Below are 15,467 nucleotides of genomic sequence, written 5' to 3' on the forward strand. Positions count from 1 at the left end.
TTTTATTATTCAATAGTTCAATAGAGAGAGAGAGAGAGTACAAAAATCAAATTCACTTGTCCAATACACTGTCAAATCAGCCCTGTAAAATTCTGCACTCAACTACAGTCGATTTCAACCCTAACCAGAAAGTCAATGCTAGTCAAAAGAACAACAATGCTTCACCAATGCATCTCAGTCCTCCTTTGTCAAAATCGGCCTGAAGAGGAGGTCAAATGCTACCCAAAGCAACTCAGTCAAACTTGGTCAATGGAGAGAGAAAATCTATTGTGATTTTCTATGGTCAAAACATATGTCAACTTGAAGTCAACAATGGTCAAACTATCTCAAACACCTTGATTTATATGCCAATAAATGCAACCTCAAGAGATCGAAATTATTCCTTAGAGAACACAGCCAAACTTGGCCAATGAAGCCTTGGTCAACATTGTCCTGAAACTCTGAAATTTGACCTGCAATTTGACCCAGAAATTTGTCCTTCCATCCACATGTGTAAGAGAGAGATTTGATCTTCAAGTTCTATGAACCAGTCATATTTGGATAGAGAAGAAATGATGAGTGATATGATGTCCAAATGAGGAGAGAGGTCACTCCTATTTATACAATTCGATGAGGGTGAAAGGACACATCTATTGGGCTTCATGAGCCTACATTAAGCTGAGGCCGACCTTAACAATTTGTACATAAGAGAATAAATTCGAATGAGGTGATGTTTATATCAAACTTGGACATGTCAAAAAGAGGAATCCAATGCAATAATCATCTCCATAATATGAGCTGTCCCAAAGTTGAATTTGGCCCTAGTTTCCAATTTTAACTCTCCCTCTCAACTAGGGAGAATTTCACCAACCAATTCATCTATCATCATCATGCCATCCTGTCATTATGTACCATTTTTGTCATCACTGCTTTGCTCTTCTCTGCTCTGTTTAACCATGAATTAATAAAGAAGAATAAGTGATCGAGAGTGAGTCACAAGACCTTACCACTCTCCAATGACAAAAGTAAGTCCATGATCCCAGATCAAGTTGTGAACACCATGCATCCTAGTCATAGGGAGTATGGCAATACACGATGCATCCATCGATAGTGTTGTGGCCCCTAACCACTTTTCCCAACTCATTGGCTAGATGAGAGGTACTTCCCATGAATCCCAAACTCCATGGGTAGGATGTATGCTAGGGCATTGGCAAGAGAAGGTGAACCAGTCATCCTGCTCATATGCCATAGTAGAAGGTGAACCACTCATCCTATGCATATGTCAATTGTAGGTGAAGGTGAACCACTCACCCTACACACATGTCAACCATCAAGGTATCACATGGGAAGGTGAACCACTCATCGTGTACATAGTGCACAACTAGGGGAAGGTGAACCACTCATCCTATGGTCACTCATAGCTCCAAGAAGTATCTTAAGCCCCCAAGAGCTCCCAGAGCTCAGTGTCCAACTCATATGGGACCCTCATAGGAGGGTCTTTCCATGACTCCAAGTCTCTCTTGGAAGGTTAATAATTTGACCTTCCCCAAGGGCTTTGTGAGAATCTCTGCAACCTGTTCATCCGTCCTGATGTGTTGGAGCCTTATTGCTCCCCGATGTACCCTATCCCGGATAAAGTGGTACCTAATATCAATGTGCTTGGAGCGATCGTGGAACATAGAATTCTCTAAAAGGCGAATCACACTCTGGTTGTCATAGAAGATCATGGTGGTATCCAACACGTGCTCAAATAGCTCACTAAAGAGCCTTCATAAGATACTTATCAATCCTCTGATACCAAACCCTATGGGCTTGCTTCAACCCATAAAGGGATTTCTTCAACTTGCATACATGTGAACTATGATCTTGAACTTTGAACCCCTTGGGTTGTTCTACATATACTTCCTCTTTAAGTGATCCATGCAAGAAAGCTGTTTTGACATCCATTTGGTGTAGGCTCCAAACTTGTGAGGTAGCGAGGGCTATGATCGAAGGGATGGTGGTATATTTGGAAACTAGTGCAAACATCTCATCATAGTCTACTTCTTTCTTTTAAGAGAAGCTGCGAGCAATGAATCTGTCCTTGAAATTTTCAGCACTCCCATCAGCTCCATGTTTGATTTTGTAAATCCATTTTGAAGTGACCACATACTTGTCTTTGGGTCTGGGAACCACATCCCAGACATCATTCTTCATGATTGATTCATATTCCTTGTTCATCGCATCCTTCCAGACTTGGTGTTTCATGACTTCTTTGAATTTACCTGGCTCATACTATAGAATGGTACTCATGGTAGATAAGTACCTTTGGTACCTGTTCGACTTCTTTCTTTCAGTAAATGGCACCCTCGGTGCAATATGTTTCTCAACATCTTCAAGAGTATCTTTGAACCACAAAGGTTGTTTTCTCGAATTAGTGGCCTCACTAGGAGGTGGATTAGTGGGATCCATCAGACCTTCAACATTGGGCATTAGGTCATCAGTCAGAGGTTCATCCTGCTTTCCTGCATCATCACCATTGTCCTTCATAGGGATAGGAAGATATCAGACTTTCCTAAGGGCATAATCTTCATCAAAAGTGATATCATGACTTATTTCCACTTCTCTTTGACCAGACACATAGATTCTATATGCCTTTGAAATTTCACTGTAGCCCACAAATATTCCTTTCTTCCCAGATGCATCTAGCTTGTTTCTTTTCTCTTTCGACACATGAAAATATATGGGACAACCAAAAATTCTAAAACGAGAACATTAGGTTTCTTATCGGTAAAAAATTCTTTGGGCATCTTGAAGTCCAATGCTTGGTGTGAACATATATTTTTAACATACACAACGACATTGGCCAATTCTCCCCATAAGAACTTTGGTAGGCCTTGGTCATGAAGAATGGCATGGGTGGCTTCTATGATAGTTCAATTCTTCCTTTCAGAAACTCCATTTTTCTCAGTAGTATATATAGTAGTGGTCTCCCTCTTAATGCCAACTTATCTACAATAGTCATTGAATTCATTTGACTCATATTTGGTTGCATTATCGACCCTCAATATTTTGATCTTCTTCCCTGTTTGATTCTCGACCAAGGTTTTAAAAGAGAAAAACCATTTGTACTCTTCAACCTTATTCTTTAAGAAATAGATCCATGTTTTGCAAGAGAAGTCATCCACAAAAATTACATAGCACAAATATCCACCCAAAGATGTTACAAGCAACATACCTAATAGATTAGAATGGACCAGTTGAAGAATATCGGTAGTTTGACTTTGACTTGAGGGGAATGGTCCCCTAGTGTTTTTTCTAGTTTCACAACCCTAACACACACCTTCATGATCTAAGTTGAATTCAGGCATACCTGTGACCATCTTCCTGACATCAGGTAAGGCTTTGTAATGAAGGTGAGAAAATCTTTGGTGCCATAATTTGGATTGAAGAGAAGTATCGCAAGACATTGCTCCCAATAGACTTCCTCCAAGCTGATAAAGTCTTTCAACTCTAAATCCAAGAGTGAAATCATCTTTTGGGTTCCTTTGCCAAACATGAACATTCCTATCAACTAATGTCACCTTGAAACCTTTATCTTCCATCGCACAAATAGAGACCAGGTTCTTTTTCAAATTAGGTACATACCACACTTCTGTAAATGAAGGGTTTGACCTTGATTTAAGTGAATAGTAACATTCCCAATTCCTTTCATGGGATAAGTGGCATTATCCCAATTATAATATCCATATTTGTCTTCTTTTCAATAAAGTTTGAGAGGGCCTCATTATACCTAGTGAAAGGCCTTGAGGCACAACTATCAACCAACCAATGATCCAATGTATATGGAGGAGAGGTAGTGGTAAGGGCACAAATAAGATAAAATTATTTTTTCTTTTCTACAACATTAAATTCTTCATACCTAGAGTTTTTTGACTTCTTAGGAGGATGACCACTTCCATATCGAGCAACAGGATCATTTCTTTCCTTTGTTGTTGAACCTGTTGCTCCTTTGACTTCCATTGCCTTTGTAGTCGTTGTTATTGTTGTCATCAATTCTTGGAGTATCCTTCTTGTGAGGACACTCTCTAGCGAAGTGGCCAAACGTATTGCAATTGAAGCATCTCTCTGGAGATTTTTTCTTCAAATTGGGAGCTAGAATAGTTGATTAGGTCAACGGACTTGTGAATTTATGTGCCATAGATGCAAGATGCATATATCAATGCTTCATTTTGGGCTACAAGAATGCATTGTGCATAGATTTGTACAGGCTTCAAAAGAATATTTTCTCCTTCATAGCTCTTGAATACACCTGCAAAAGAGAGATACCCAACGAAAAACACTGTCCCAAAAACAAAATTAGAAATTACTTGATTCAAAAATGTGTTCCTTGCTTGTTTTATAACATTTGTAAAGAGAGTCAATATTCCAAGGAAGAAGAAGGTGTTGTTTGTAGCTGAGCCACCAAGAGGAGGCATTAGAAAGATACAAACAAGCCACCAAATAGATTCATCAATCTAATTTTGGATTTTTTTGGGCCAGCCTGTGTCTAACTATCAATAGCCTTAGTTTATGATATTTTACAGCCAAGGGCTTATTTTTTAAGTATTTAACATCCAAGGTGAAACCTACAATCCAACATTTAACAACCAAGAAGATGGTTATGGTCACTTAAATACAGTGTCCCCTATTCTAGGGACCCCAACATCCCCTTATCCCCCCATGATGCTCCCTAAATTTTGAGTAGTGTCTCCACATGTCCTCAAAGTGCATTTCCTAGATCCTGCATCGTGAGATTCAAAAACTTAGTGGAACACTGGAATTATCAGTGTAAGTCTTGCTTCTCATGAGGAAGCACCCCATCTTAGCCAAGGGAAACTAAAGCATTTTAACAAGAAATGGTTTTACTCGTTAAAGCCAAATTCAGTTCTTTTCTTTTCAGTCCCTTCCTAGTTACAATCATTTAGAGATGGGGTCTCCTATGCTAGGGACACCAACATCCCCCTGTCCCCCATGAGGCCCCCTAAAATTTGGGGGGGTGTCTCCATATGACTCTCAAGTGTGTTTCCTAGCATATGCATCCCCATGTTCCAGAAATTTGGTGCGGAATTAGAATTATTAGTGTAAGGTTAATTTTCATGAAGAACCATCCTCTCTTAGCTCTGGCGAATTGAGGTTTTTTAAACAAGAACTGGTTTTACTTGTTCAAGACAAATTCATCCTTTTCCATTCCAGTCCCTTCCTACATGTGAACATACTCATATGATATCATTTCAGGCTTAATGATGATGGTAATTCCCTTTTATTATTGTAATTGTATTTTTGTATCTCTCTTTTATCCATGATGTACTCATTGTCCCTTGAAGTAATATATGATGCATCTAAAAAAATTACTGGATTCTGTCAAATTTTAATTACTTCTCCCTTTAAAAAACTTGAAATAATGGACTACAAATTTCTATATTGAATACCAAACAAATATTTATTTGTTGAGAACATGGTTAAGTGATTAAAGCACTTTTTGTACTCATACATGGGTTCAAAATCTAGAATACATGTTGTCACATTAATGTTGCCCACAAAGTTAACTTCTGCATCCATCGTCAGTAGAAGTCCAAGTGACATGGATGGAATAAGGCTGTAGAGTATCTCAATGAATGATGTCAGGTTCAAGCCTTTTGTGGAATTTACAGAATATATACTTCTTGGTCATGGCATTTGAGCCAAAGGAAGAGCCAACAGTTAATAAAAGGCTATTTAACAACAAAGGAAAAAACTATGCCTTGACCAAAATCCCATGAATGATAATAAGTTAATAACATATTAATATAAACTTTACATACTTCATTGTAGAAATTTTTAACTCCTTATCGAAAACCAAACCTAACTAGAGTTGTATCACTAATTAGGACAAATCCTTGGGTTCCCCCCTACAAGATTACCAATTCAAAACCCTAATAGGTTACCAATAGGGTGTTGGTTCAAAACTCACTGACTAGGTAGATCAAATGTTGATATAGTTCAATTATCATCACAGAACTATATATATTAGATGGATGATATAGAAGAAGTTAAAATATGATGTCTTAGGTAACAATGAGAATGGGATGGAAGTCCTTGGCACTCAAAGAATACATTAAAATATCAGAAATGCCGGTGAAGGTGGTAGTCATTAACTTTTATTAATAGGACAAAAAATCCATGGGCATTATTCAATTGTATTTAATAGCACACAAGAAGACATATTGGAAAATATTCACATGAATCCCTATGGTGAGGGAAAATTTTAAGGATGGAAAATTAACTTGAAGTTTAAAAACATTGGCGAATCTCCCTAGTCCCTAATATGCAAATTATAAAATGTTCATTGATATTTTGTAAAATTATTCAAAATTATAATGATTTTATATATATTCTCTATATGATTTTGGCTATTTTTAAGGTTAAATAATTTTATATTGTAAAATTTGGGCGAATCATTTTTAGAAAAAATCAAAATTGGTGAATCTTTTTTTTGGAAAAATCATGGAAAATTAGCCCACCTGTGAATATTAGCCCCTAAAATTTTCCATGCCTATGGTTCATAGGTAAACTATAAAGATTAGATAACCTTGAATTCAGAGCAAGCCACTCCTTAATTCTAAATAGGTTGGTAATAAATTTCCATAGCATCTAAAGGTAAATACCTTACTCAATCTTGATGATAAACCAATGTGGGAAATAGAAAAATAGTAAGTATTTGAAATAAGTCATTGCATTGCATTATATTCAAATATAATAAAATAAAAAATGTTGACTATAAATATTGAACATTTATCTTGATAACTGAAGAAAGTTATCCATAACTTAATAGACAATTGGGAAAAAGTTCTTGATTAAATAAGAAAACATATAAAAACTAGGATACAAATTCTGCAAAAAGGGAGGTGAATCTTCTGGTAGACTCTCAGATATTTTGTGAATACAGTGGCCCCTAGGGCATTAGAGAAATTCAGCCTACAGGTTTCAAAATTCCAACTCTTTACAAAGTCTTCAATTTTGTCTTTTATCCCCTCTTGCATACTAAGTTCTAGCCTTCTTTAGTGTAACTGCTTTCCAAGAAGAGAAAGGAAGATGAGGTGTCTTAAGGAGGTTTGTCACCTTAGGTGTGAAGGGTCTCAATTGTCTTAGAAAATAGTATACTTTGTTGGCATTATTTCTCCATTAATTCCTACATTTATAAAAAAAATTCATCTATCTTATCTATAGTCATAAAGTGAAGATGCTATTAGTATATTTCCAGATATTCATTGTGAATGCCATTTGTCATTCTAAAAATATTATCCCCTCAATGAATATATCAACATCCATTCAGAAATTGATTGATGGAACGCTTTATGAAGAAAATGACAAATGAATTTTCCTAGCTTGTTTTTCGATATGAATGCACCTTTTCTTCTCATCTGTTCCTTTTAATTTGGAGTTGTTTCCCTTTACCTTTCGTTTTGTTTTCACATAGGATATACCAACACTAAAGATTGAAATAGTGGAAAACAAACTTGTTCTTTTTCTGATTCTATTTACAGTTGTTAATATGGCCCTCATAGGTTTCTAGTTTGCTAGCCATGTAGATTTAGTAGAAACATTTGGAAATGGACCCAAACCCAGCAACCTATTTCAAATTCTGTGCAAAGTCCTTTATTGGAAGGTTGGTTGACATTCTACCAGCCATTATTTTATTCTTCCTTTTGGATCTAGTGTAGGAACATGCCTATGCCCTAAGGACTTACACCACCAAATCCTAGGAAGTTTCCTCTTTCTCCCAATAGATGAAATAAAGGAGCATGGGATTTCATGTTAAGCTTATTATAAAAAATTTCCACAACATTCACTCTTCCTTTCCCATCACTCAGTACAACTCAATCTTCCTGCAGTTTTAGAGAATCAGGGGACTTCATATTTTGCACAGTGATTCTGAGTACGTCCTCTTAAATGATTACCAATGAGAACACAATTCAGATGAAGGAATAAGTTGTCTTCAAGTGAGAGGGAGCTAAAATTTGACTAATAGTGCTAGTGTTGTAAAATATTCAGAAATAGCAATGCCAAATTAAATACAAGTTGTTGGATCTAGCACTAGGATAAGACCCACCATTATACCAGAAAATTATAACGATGTCACTATGTGAAGAAACAAAAAACAACTTACATCCGACAACTACAATAATCATTCAATGATGTTTGCTAGCTCTAGATATGCAAGAACATTTATATTCATAAAAATATGAAGATCAAGTAGAAAGTTTATGTTCACTAATGCTTTCAAGAATGGGAATATGCTTGCTCACATAGTTTGGATCAAGAGGGTTGAAGCCTTCTTCCACTCTATCCATTTTTGGGGCTTGCTGCTACTAATGCAACCCATATTGCTACAAATGCAATAGAGACAAACATTCAAACCAAGATTACAAGAGATATTGCTACTTACAACATCTTAGCCAACACAATACACTTATTTTAATACCTAAATGTGACAACTAAACTATGACAAACATCATAAATGATGCAGACTGCTCATATATCATGATTGCGTTGAAACTGACAACTGGAACAAAAGTATCCAACAAAGCACCTAGAGGCTTGAACCTGAAAATAAATTGCATAGTTTAGACCTCATGGAAACATCATATATATTACGTTTCAAGGGATCTTTGAAGTTTGACAATGACTAACCAGAGGGAAATCATGTACAAGCCCTGAAAGTTGATAAAGAATTGGAACAATCCCATAAAGAGGCACTTGTTTTTCCAATTGAAGGACAGTTTGGTGGAATCTATAAGGGAGTCAAAGACATGTTTGAAGAATCCTAAGAATAAAAATAAAATGGCGGTGTCTTCCTTCCCCTATTACAATGGGGAGTCTCATGGGCTCCGTTGAGGATGATAACGCTAACTATGAAGAAAATTTTGAATATTTTCAGTTTGGTGCCTTGAGTAGTGATAAAGACGCTTCTCTAAATGAGTATCAATGTGATTTTCTTAAAGAAACCACTGGAGACAAGAAAATGGGCATGGAGTACTGGGTGAATGATCCTCTTTTCAGCATCATCAGATACCACCATGAAAGTTTGTTACTGAGTGAGATAGGGGTGGTATTACAGTAGTAACGAATGAAGAATTTGAACTAGGGTCGACAAGATACAACATCATTGGACTTATGGGATATGATGATATGCTCACTATCCTAAAAAGACATAGAAGAAAAATGAGTCAGGTTGAAGAATTGAGGTGCATAGAAGATCCAGGATATGAAGTCCCGAGGGCTAAAAGGCATAATTTCCTATTGGAAAATGCAAACCTCATGACACCAAACCATGCTCATGATATTGATGAAAGTATCATTTTTTTGGACTCAGAAATTGAGAAAAACAATTACACATTTATAGCCATACATTTGGAGGATTTTAACTTAAATTCTTCATGCATGCCATCTAATGAGGACCCATGAAAGGAGTTTCTGTAGAGGGATAAGGTTAAGTGTGTTAGAGATGAGATTTGAAGCCCAGTAAAAGGACCCTCAAATCAAACTTCTGAAGGGTTGCTCTATGAATCAGATTCTGTAAAGTTTGAATAAAGGTTTGATTCAAAATCAACACTAGGGACGACATGATAAGGTTTCCCTTATAAAAAAAACACCATTCTTCGAGCCCAAGCCATGATACAAACATGAATTTTCTTGGTCCTAGAGACAACCTTTACTTTGCTAGAATGAAAATATATTTTTCATGAAACAAATAGAGTCTGAATGCGGGTGTTTGCAACTTTGCACAAGATCTTTAGAGGGTGGATTTAATGAAGTTATCAGTGATAAGGAGGGTTTTTCTCCCATAATATGCTAATTTTGTAGTGATTAAGGACTTATAGGCCGATTTTTGCCTAGAATGTTGGGAATTCATGATCCCATGGTATCAAAGTAAGGGAATGAGGACACTAACCCACCAAAAACAACACTTGTGGCTTGTATGTACTGTTAACATATCACCTTTTTTCCTGACGACTAAACACGAGAAAGGGACATTGCAACCTTGGGACGATGTAGTGGATTCATTGGGTAATTGATTTTTCCTTAACAAATCTATTTTGATATGTTCATATTTGAGGGTTTCCAAAAACTCCTTTACAAAGCACTTTCTCCCCAAGTTAGAGCCATATACTATCTAAAATTTTGCACATGGATTGGCATATATATTCTAGAATCTGGAATACAAGGGGAGTCCTATGGAAGGAAGCCTTTGATGATAGATATAAATGACCTTAGGATTACAATTTTATTGATATGTGATCACACATGAGAAACTCCTGTAAGATCCAATGTGATGTTTTCCTAGAGAAAAAGGTATTAATTGCATTTTTTTTCTTTTTACAATTAAAATGGCCTTAGAAAGATAATAGAACTCATCTTTTGTAGCCTATCTTATTGGTTCAAAGGGAAATCAAATATTTCTCTCATAATCATGCTATCATATTCAATAGGAAGGAGGGTCCTTGATATGTACCAACATTTATTACGTCATGGTGATGACAAAGTCAAGTGTTATTGAAGGTTTGATCTTCGATAGAATGCAGTGTTAGCACATAGCTTTTTCTTATAGATTGTAACATGTCCTTTCAGATATCTGGAGTGAGTATCATATTATAATACTTTGGTATAGGTTGGCACTAATATGCATCAGAAAGTTCCCAATGCAGACCTATGTAGAACTCTTATATTACAAAGCTTCCCAGTCAAGTAATTACGGATAACTTTCTTGTTGAACACTTGCAAAGAATGACAAAGTAAACATATATTGAACTGAAATTTGTATGTTGTATTTCTAACCACGGAGGAAAGCGCATGTTTGCATTATTTTAAGTAGGGATATAGGTTTAAGTCAATGCAATGGAAGTGGTTACATACATTGTAAACAAACAATAACTTCTCCATACACAAGATTTATTAGTAGATTTTCCAGTGAATGATCCTCTAGTTGCACCTTTTTTTCTTAGCCTTTGAAATCATCACAAGTTCCTAGAAACCTAGAACAGAATCACAGTTATAGTAAATTCATTTTGTTTCATGACCTCATATCTGTGGTGTGTTCTGAATCTAATATTACAAACAAATTCCCAATGATGCGTTGGAAACAGAGAAGGCCATGAAAATACTTATTGGAGCATTGTAATTCCTATCTAACTATAGGAAATGGACTCGCATGAGTAGAGTATGAAGCCTAAGGTGATTGTCAAGGAAAAGGGATGGAAGAACTGAGAGCATCATCTGAGCGATGAATTTAGTCTTCCACACTGGAACTTTTCACCTTCTTAGCAGTCTGAGGCTTTTTCGACAGATCAAATCTTATGCCCTTCATTTTTAGCTCTTGAATACCTCTACTCATACCCCTAGAAGAAACCCTGTAATTACCATTTTCCCATTCTACAATGAACTTGGAATCATCCCTTATCTGAAGAAATTTTATACCTCTTTCAAGAACAATTTTTAGCATCAATAAAGTGCAAATATCTCTACTCTATTATTAGTATCAACCCTAACTACTTCCTTTAAAGCAACAAAATGGTTGTATCCAATAATTATATTGTCTCCTCCTCCATATTTTCCAAGAATACCTTGACAAAATCCATCAAAATAGCTCCATGCCTTTGATTTATCAATCTCATAGTTTTTCAAATTTCATTGGTTGTTCATCTTTATAGGTTTACAAATACCTTGATATGCATATCTGACATGATGAACTCATGATACCCAACTAATACATGATATTCATGATATCCACTCATATATCCCCTCTTGATAGCATAACACAATTCTTGTTCTACTTTCCTAAACACTAGGGAAAAGAACACACATCTAACATTCTACCACTTGATTTTGTTCAAATGCAAACTTGAGCCTTGAGGAATATTTGGTTACAAAAAGTAACTTTAGTCAATATTCACTAAAGCACAAATGGTTCATACAAACCAAAAGCATGCGTAGAAACCAACTATACCTATTAATATAAAGAAAGCATATGAGATAATTTTCATGTAGTCGAAGTACAAAATACTAGAGACAATGTTTGTAATATCCATCTTGGTGAAGAAGTAGAATGTAACATACAATAGTAGGTAAAGTGTAGATGAGCCTGAAGTTAGATAAGCTCTCCACCACCATTGGTAGTCGTCACTACACAATTGAAAGTAGCAGAGGACAATAATGATCTTTGCACAGGTAACAATAAGGATAACGAAGACAATGAACAGAAACCCAAAAATGTAATAAAATTGATGCAACCAAATAGATGTTAAGATGAAGAATAATTTAATGAAAAGTGCACTAAAGGATAATATGCCTCCAACGAATACTAAGAAAATTGGATGCATGTATGTCTACTCTAGAATGTAGCTGGGAATTTTATTTGTCTTAACAAGATCTTCAATTACAGGTTTCTTGTAGCCAAAGTAACTAACAACAAATACCAAAGACACAAATATCACAAACCATAAAAATACCAAAGTAACCATTTTCCTAATTGGTACGACACTAGAAGGCTCTTCACCCTAGATCAGTGCATTGAGGACAAAGAAAATTCCAAAAAACAATGTTAGGGAAGATGAACACAGTATTCAACGTGTTTGTTTTCCATTTTGTGCCCTTGAACAACTTATATAGATGAGCAGAAGAGTAGCCAAAAAATAAACCCATGAACACCCACAAAAGAACCATAGTTGTCCTTAGTCTAGCATGATAGGATGGTGAAAGAAATCCAATCATGGCAAATATCATTGTGACAAGTGTCATCTAGTTTCTTCTTGGGCTTCATCTTGCATCTCCAATTGATTGTAATTTGAGATTGTAAGATAATCCTCACTTACTCCAACTCTGCATAAGGCTGGTTCTTGGATTGACATGGTCTATTGTTGCTCATTTAAGGTCTTGGTAAACCTTTTCATGCCTCACAAAGGTTACTCATTAATGTATAACCTAGCCATGTAATATTTTCCATCAACTTCCTCTTGCAATGGGATTTTAGAGAGTTTCATCCACAGGTTTTCCCCTTGTTATGAATGAGGTAAAAGGTCTATGTTATGTGTGACCTCATTATGACATGTATATTTAAACCGATTCTTTTTTATCAAATATACTCTTAACATGTGTTGTTTTGATCAATCTCCCAACTATGTTTATCTAGTGTAACATTTGACTCGGGTTTGACTTTGAAGGAAGATGCATAGGCTTATTGAAGCACATTCAGAATTGTTAACATAATTATCCTTTTTATACTACCTTTAGTTTTACATAATCAAGAAAAGGAAAAAAAACTACCTTTGGTTTTACATGCTCTAGGGTACACTAGTGCTTCATGCTCTAGGGTACACTTCAAGTGCATGAAATTTTTGTAAAGTGGCTCTTATTGACTGGTATATATAACTGTAGTTATAAATTCCAATCCTAAGGTACCCGCTATAGCATGTTGTTACAATCTAAAGTCTGCAGCAGAGACCTAATGCATCTTGATCTTGGTCTAACTGTACATGAGCTACAATAGCTACAAATATACTATACATAGGAGTAGAGGGTAGAAGTTGTTCATAGGAGTCTTTGAATGTGGATCACATCTGAAGAGTACAGAGGCATGGATGAGTAAATCAGTGATGGAAATTTGTGGTGCAGTGGGGATCGGGATGCAGTAAATATTGCAGATCTCGGACCTGTAACCAGAGTAGATTTTGAGTTTAGAGTTCAAGTCTACAAGGTATGGAAAATGCTGACAACCAAACTTCGACTATGCTATAGTACATAATCATGTAGAAGATGCATTTTGATCTTAAAGATTATCATCTACAATAGACGAAACTCAGATAATCTCAGAACAATGCTCAAATTGGAGGACAAGCTATAACATTGTTATAAAATGATATATATATATATACATATATCTATATATATATATATATATATATATATATATATAGATATATGTATGTATATATATATATATATAGATATATGTATGTATATATATATATATATATATATATATATATATCTATATATATATATCGAGAGATTGAGAGAGAGAGAGAGAGAGAGAGAGAAATTTGAGCCTTGAGCACTGGAATGAATTTAGATAGGGCCAACCCATCAATATTGACTTAAATTTGAAAATTTTGAAGGTCCAACTTGTCATTGTATGCTTGAACAAGTGTTTGTCCCAATGGTTTTGATGAGCACCAGTATTGCAGCAAGAATGTTGCAACTCCTGGGGCTACCAACTTTACTTTATCAACCTGAGGTTCATACAAACTTGGAGGTGATAGTGCTGTATACACAAGCAGATGTGATGAGTCCATTCTTTGTCACTGCTGAGTTGGTGATAGACCACTAGGGTTTCTCAAACCAACCTTCTATTTATTCAGAGGAAGATTGATTAGTAATGTGGAAAGGGGAATTTTGCACTACTTGGGAGTATTGAAATAGTGTCTACTGCAGTAAGGAAAGATTGAAATCGAATGCTTTAAACACACCACTCATCTAACTAATTGCTAAGAGATTTTTCTTCATAATAATTCTAAGTTAACATGTGTGTAATCCTAACTGTCCTAGGCATGTAACCTGAAATAACCAAACATTATACTGCTGTGTATATGAATGAACACAATAAATCTTTTTCGTTTTGTCCCTTTTTTTGTGAAATTGTGAATGTTATACCCTCTTGGTGATTTGGCAGGTGGGTTAGAGATGTTGGTGAAAGGTCAAATGGCTTGGGAGGTAAGTAGGGGTCTTCTCCTATCCTTTAGGATGTTTTTTCCACAAATCAGCCTCAAAACAGGCCACTACAAGTCATCCTACGTGATGTCCTAATGATTCCTACAAGATGTCCTAATGCTCCTATAGGATCTGACCAAGAATAATAGGGATGATAGGGCTTAGGGAAGGTGAATGGTGGAAGAAATAAGGCAGGGGAGTGGTTAGTACGTTTTCAGAGCTCAAAACAGAGTTTGTGAGATGGTTGGATTTGCTCAACAAACTTGGAAAGTTGTCCTTATGGAATGATGAATTGGTTGTGAGACTTGGTGGCTTTTGGTGATAATGGTTGGATGAGGTTAGGCTGGGGTTGCTGGTCATGAGATCTTCCTGCACTATTCAAACTCCTGCACTACATCAATCACTAGAATTTATCCATCAATCATGTCAACTAAGAAAGATTTTTAATCAACTTAAGAAAACATAATTTCATTATCTAGTTGCTTAGTTCATGCATGGAAATACTTGCAGAATAATGTGAGAAACTATGATATCTAGTACAAGGTTGAAGATATCAGAAATGAATATTGAATCCTATTCTTGAAAACTGAAAAGATGTTGGCCTAAGTAGCAGAAAACCCTTAATTCCATAAGAAATCAGAATTCTGTCTTTTTGGGGTTGCATAGGAGTTATTTCCTCAAACTATGGTCCCTAAAGGGGGGCGTGAGGCCAATTCCACCTTCTA

General features: G+C 35.9%; 1 protein-coding gene across 1 annotated transcript in view; it reads right to left on the reverse strand.

Moving 5' to 3' along the window:
* Positions 1 to 2,508, reverse strand: part of LOC149221895 ((+)-alpha-pinene synthase, chloroplastic-like) — a 182,960-nt gene extending 180,452 nt beyond the window's left edge. The window contains exon 1 of the mRNA XM_089387513.1: positions 2,294 to 2,508. Coding sequence (XP_089243639.1) covers positions 2,294 to 2,508 — 215 coding nt within the window. The remainder of the gene's footprint in view (positions 1 to 2,293) is intronic.
* Positions 2,509 to 15,467: the final 12,959 nt, after the last annotated feature.

This window comes from Pinus tabuliformis, chromosome Q, assembly GCF_031772625.1.
Source record: "Pinus tabuliformis cultivar Carrire ecotype Pingquan chromosome Q, CPIR1, whole genome shotgun sequence".
NCBI classification, from domain to species: domain Eukaryota; kingdom Viridiplantae; phylum Streptophyta; class Pinopsida; order Pinales; family Pinaceae; genus Pinus; species Pinus tabuliformis.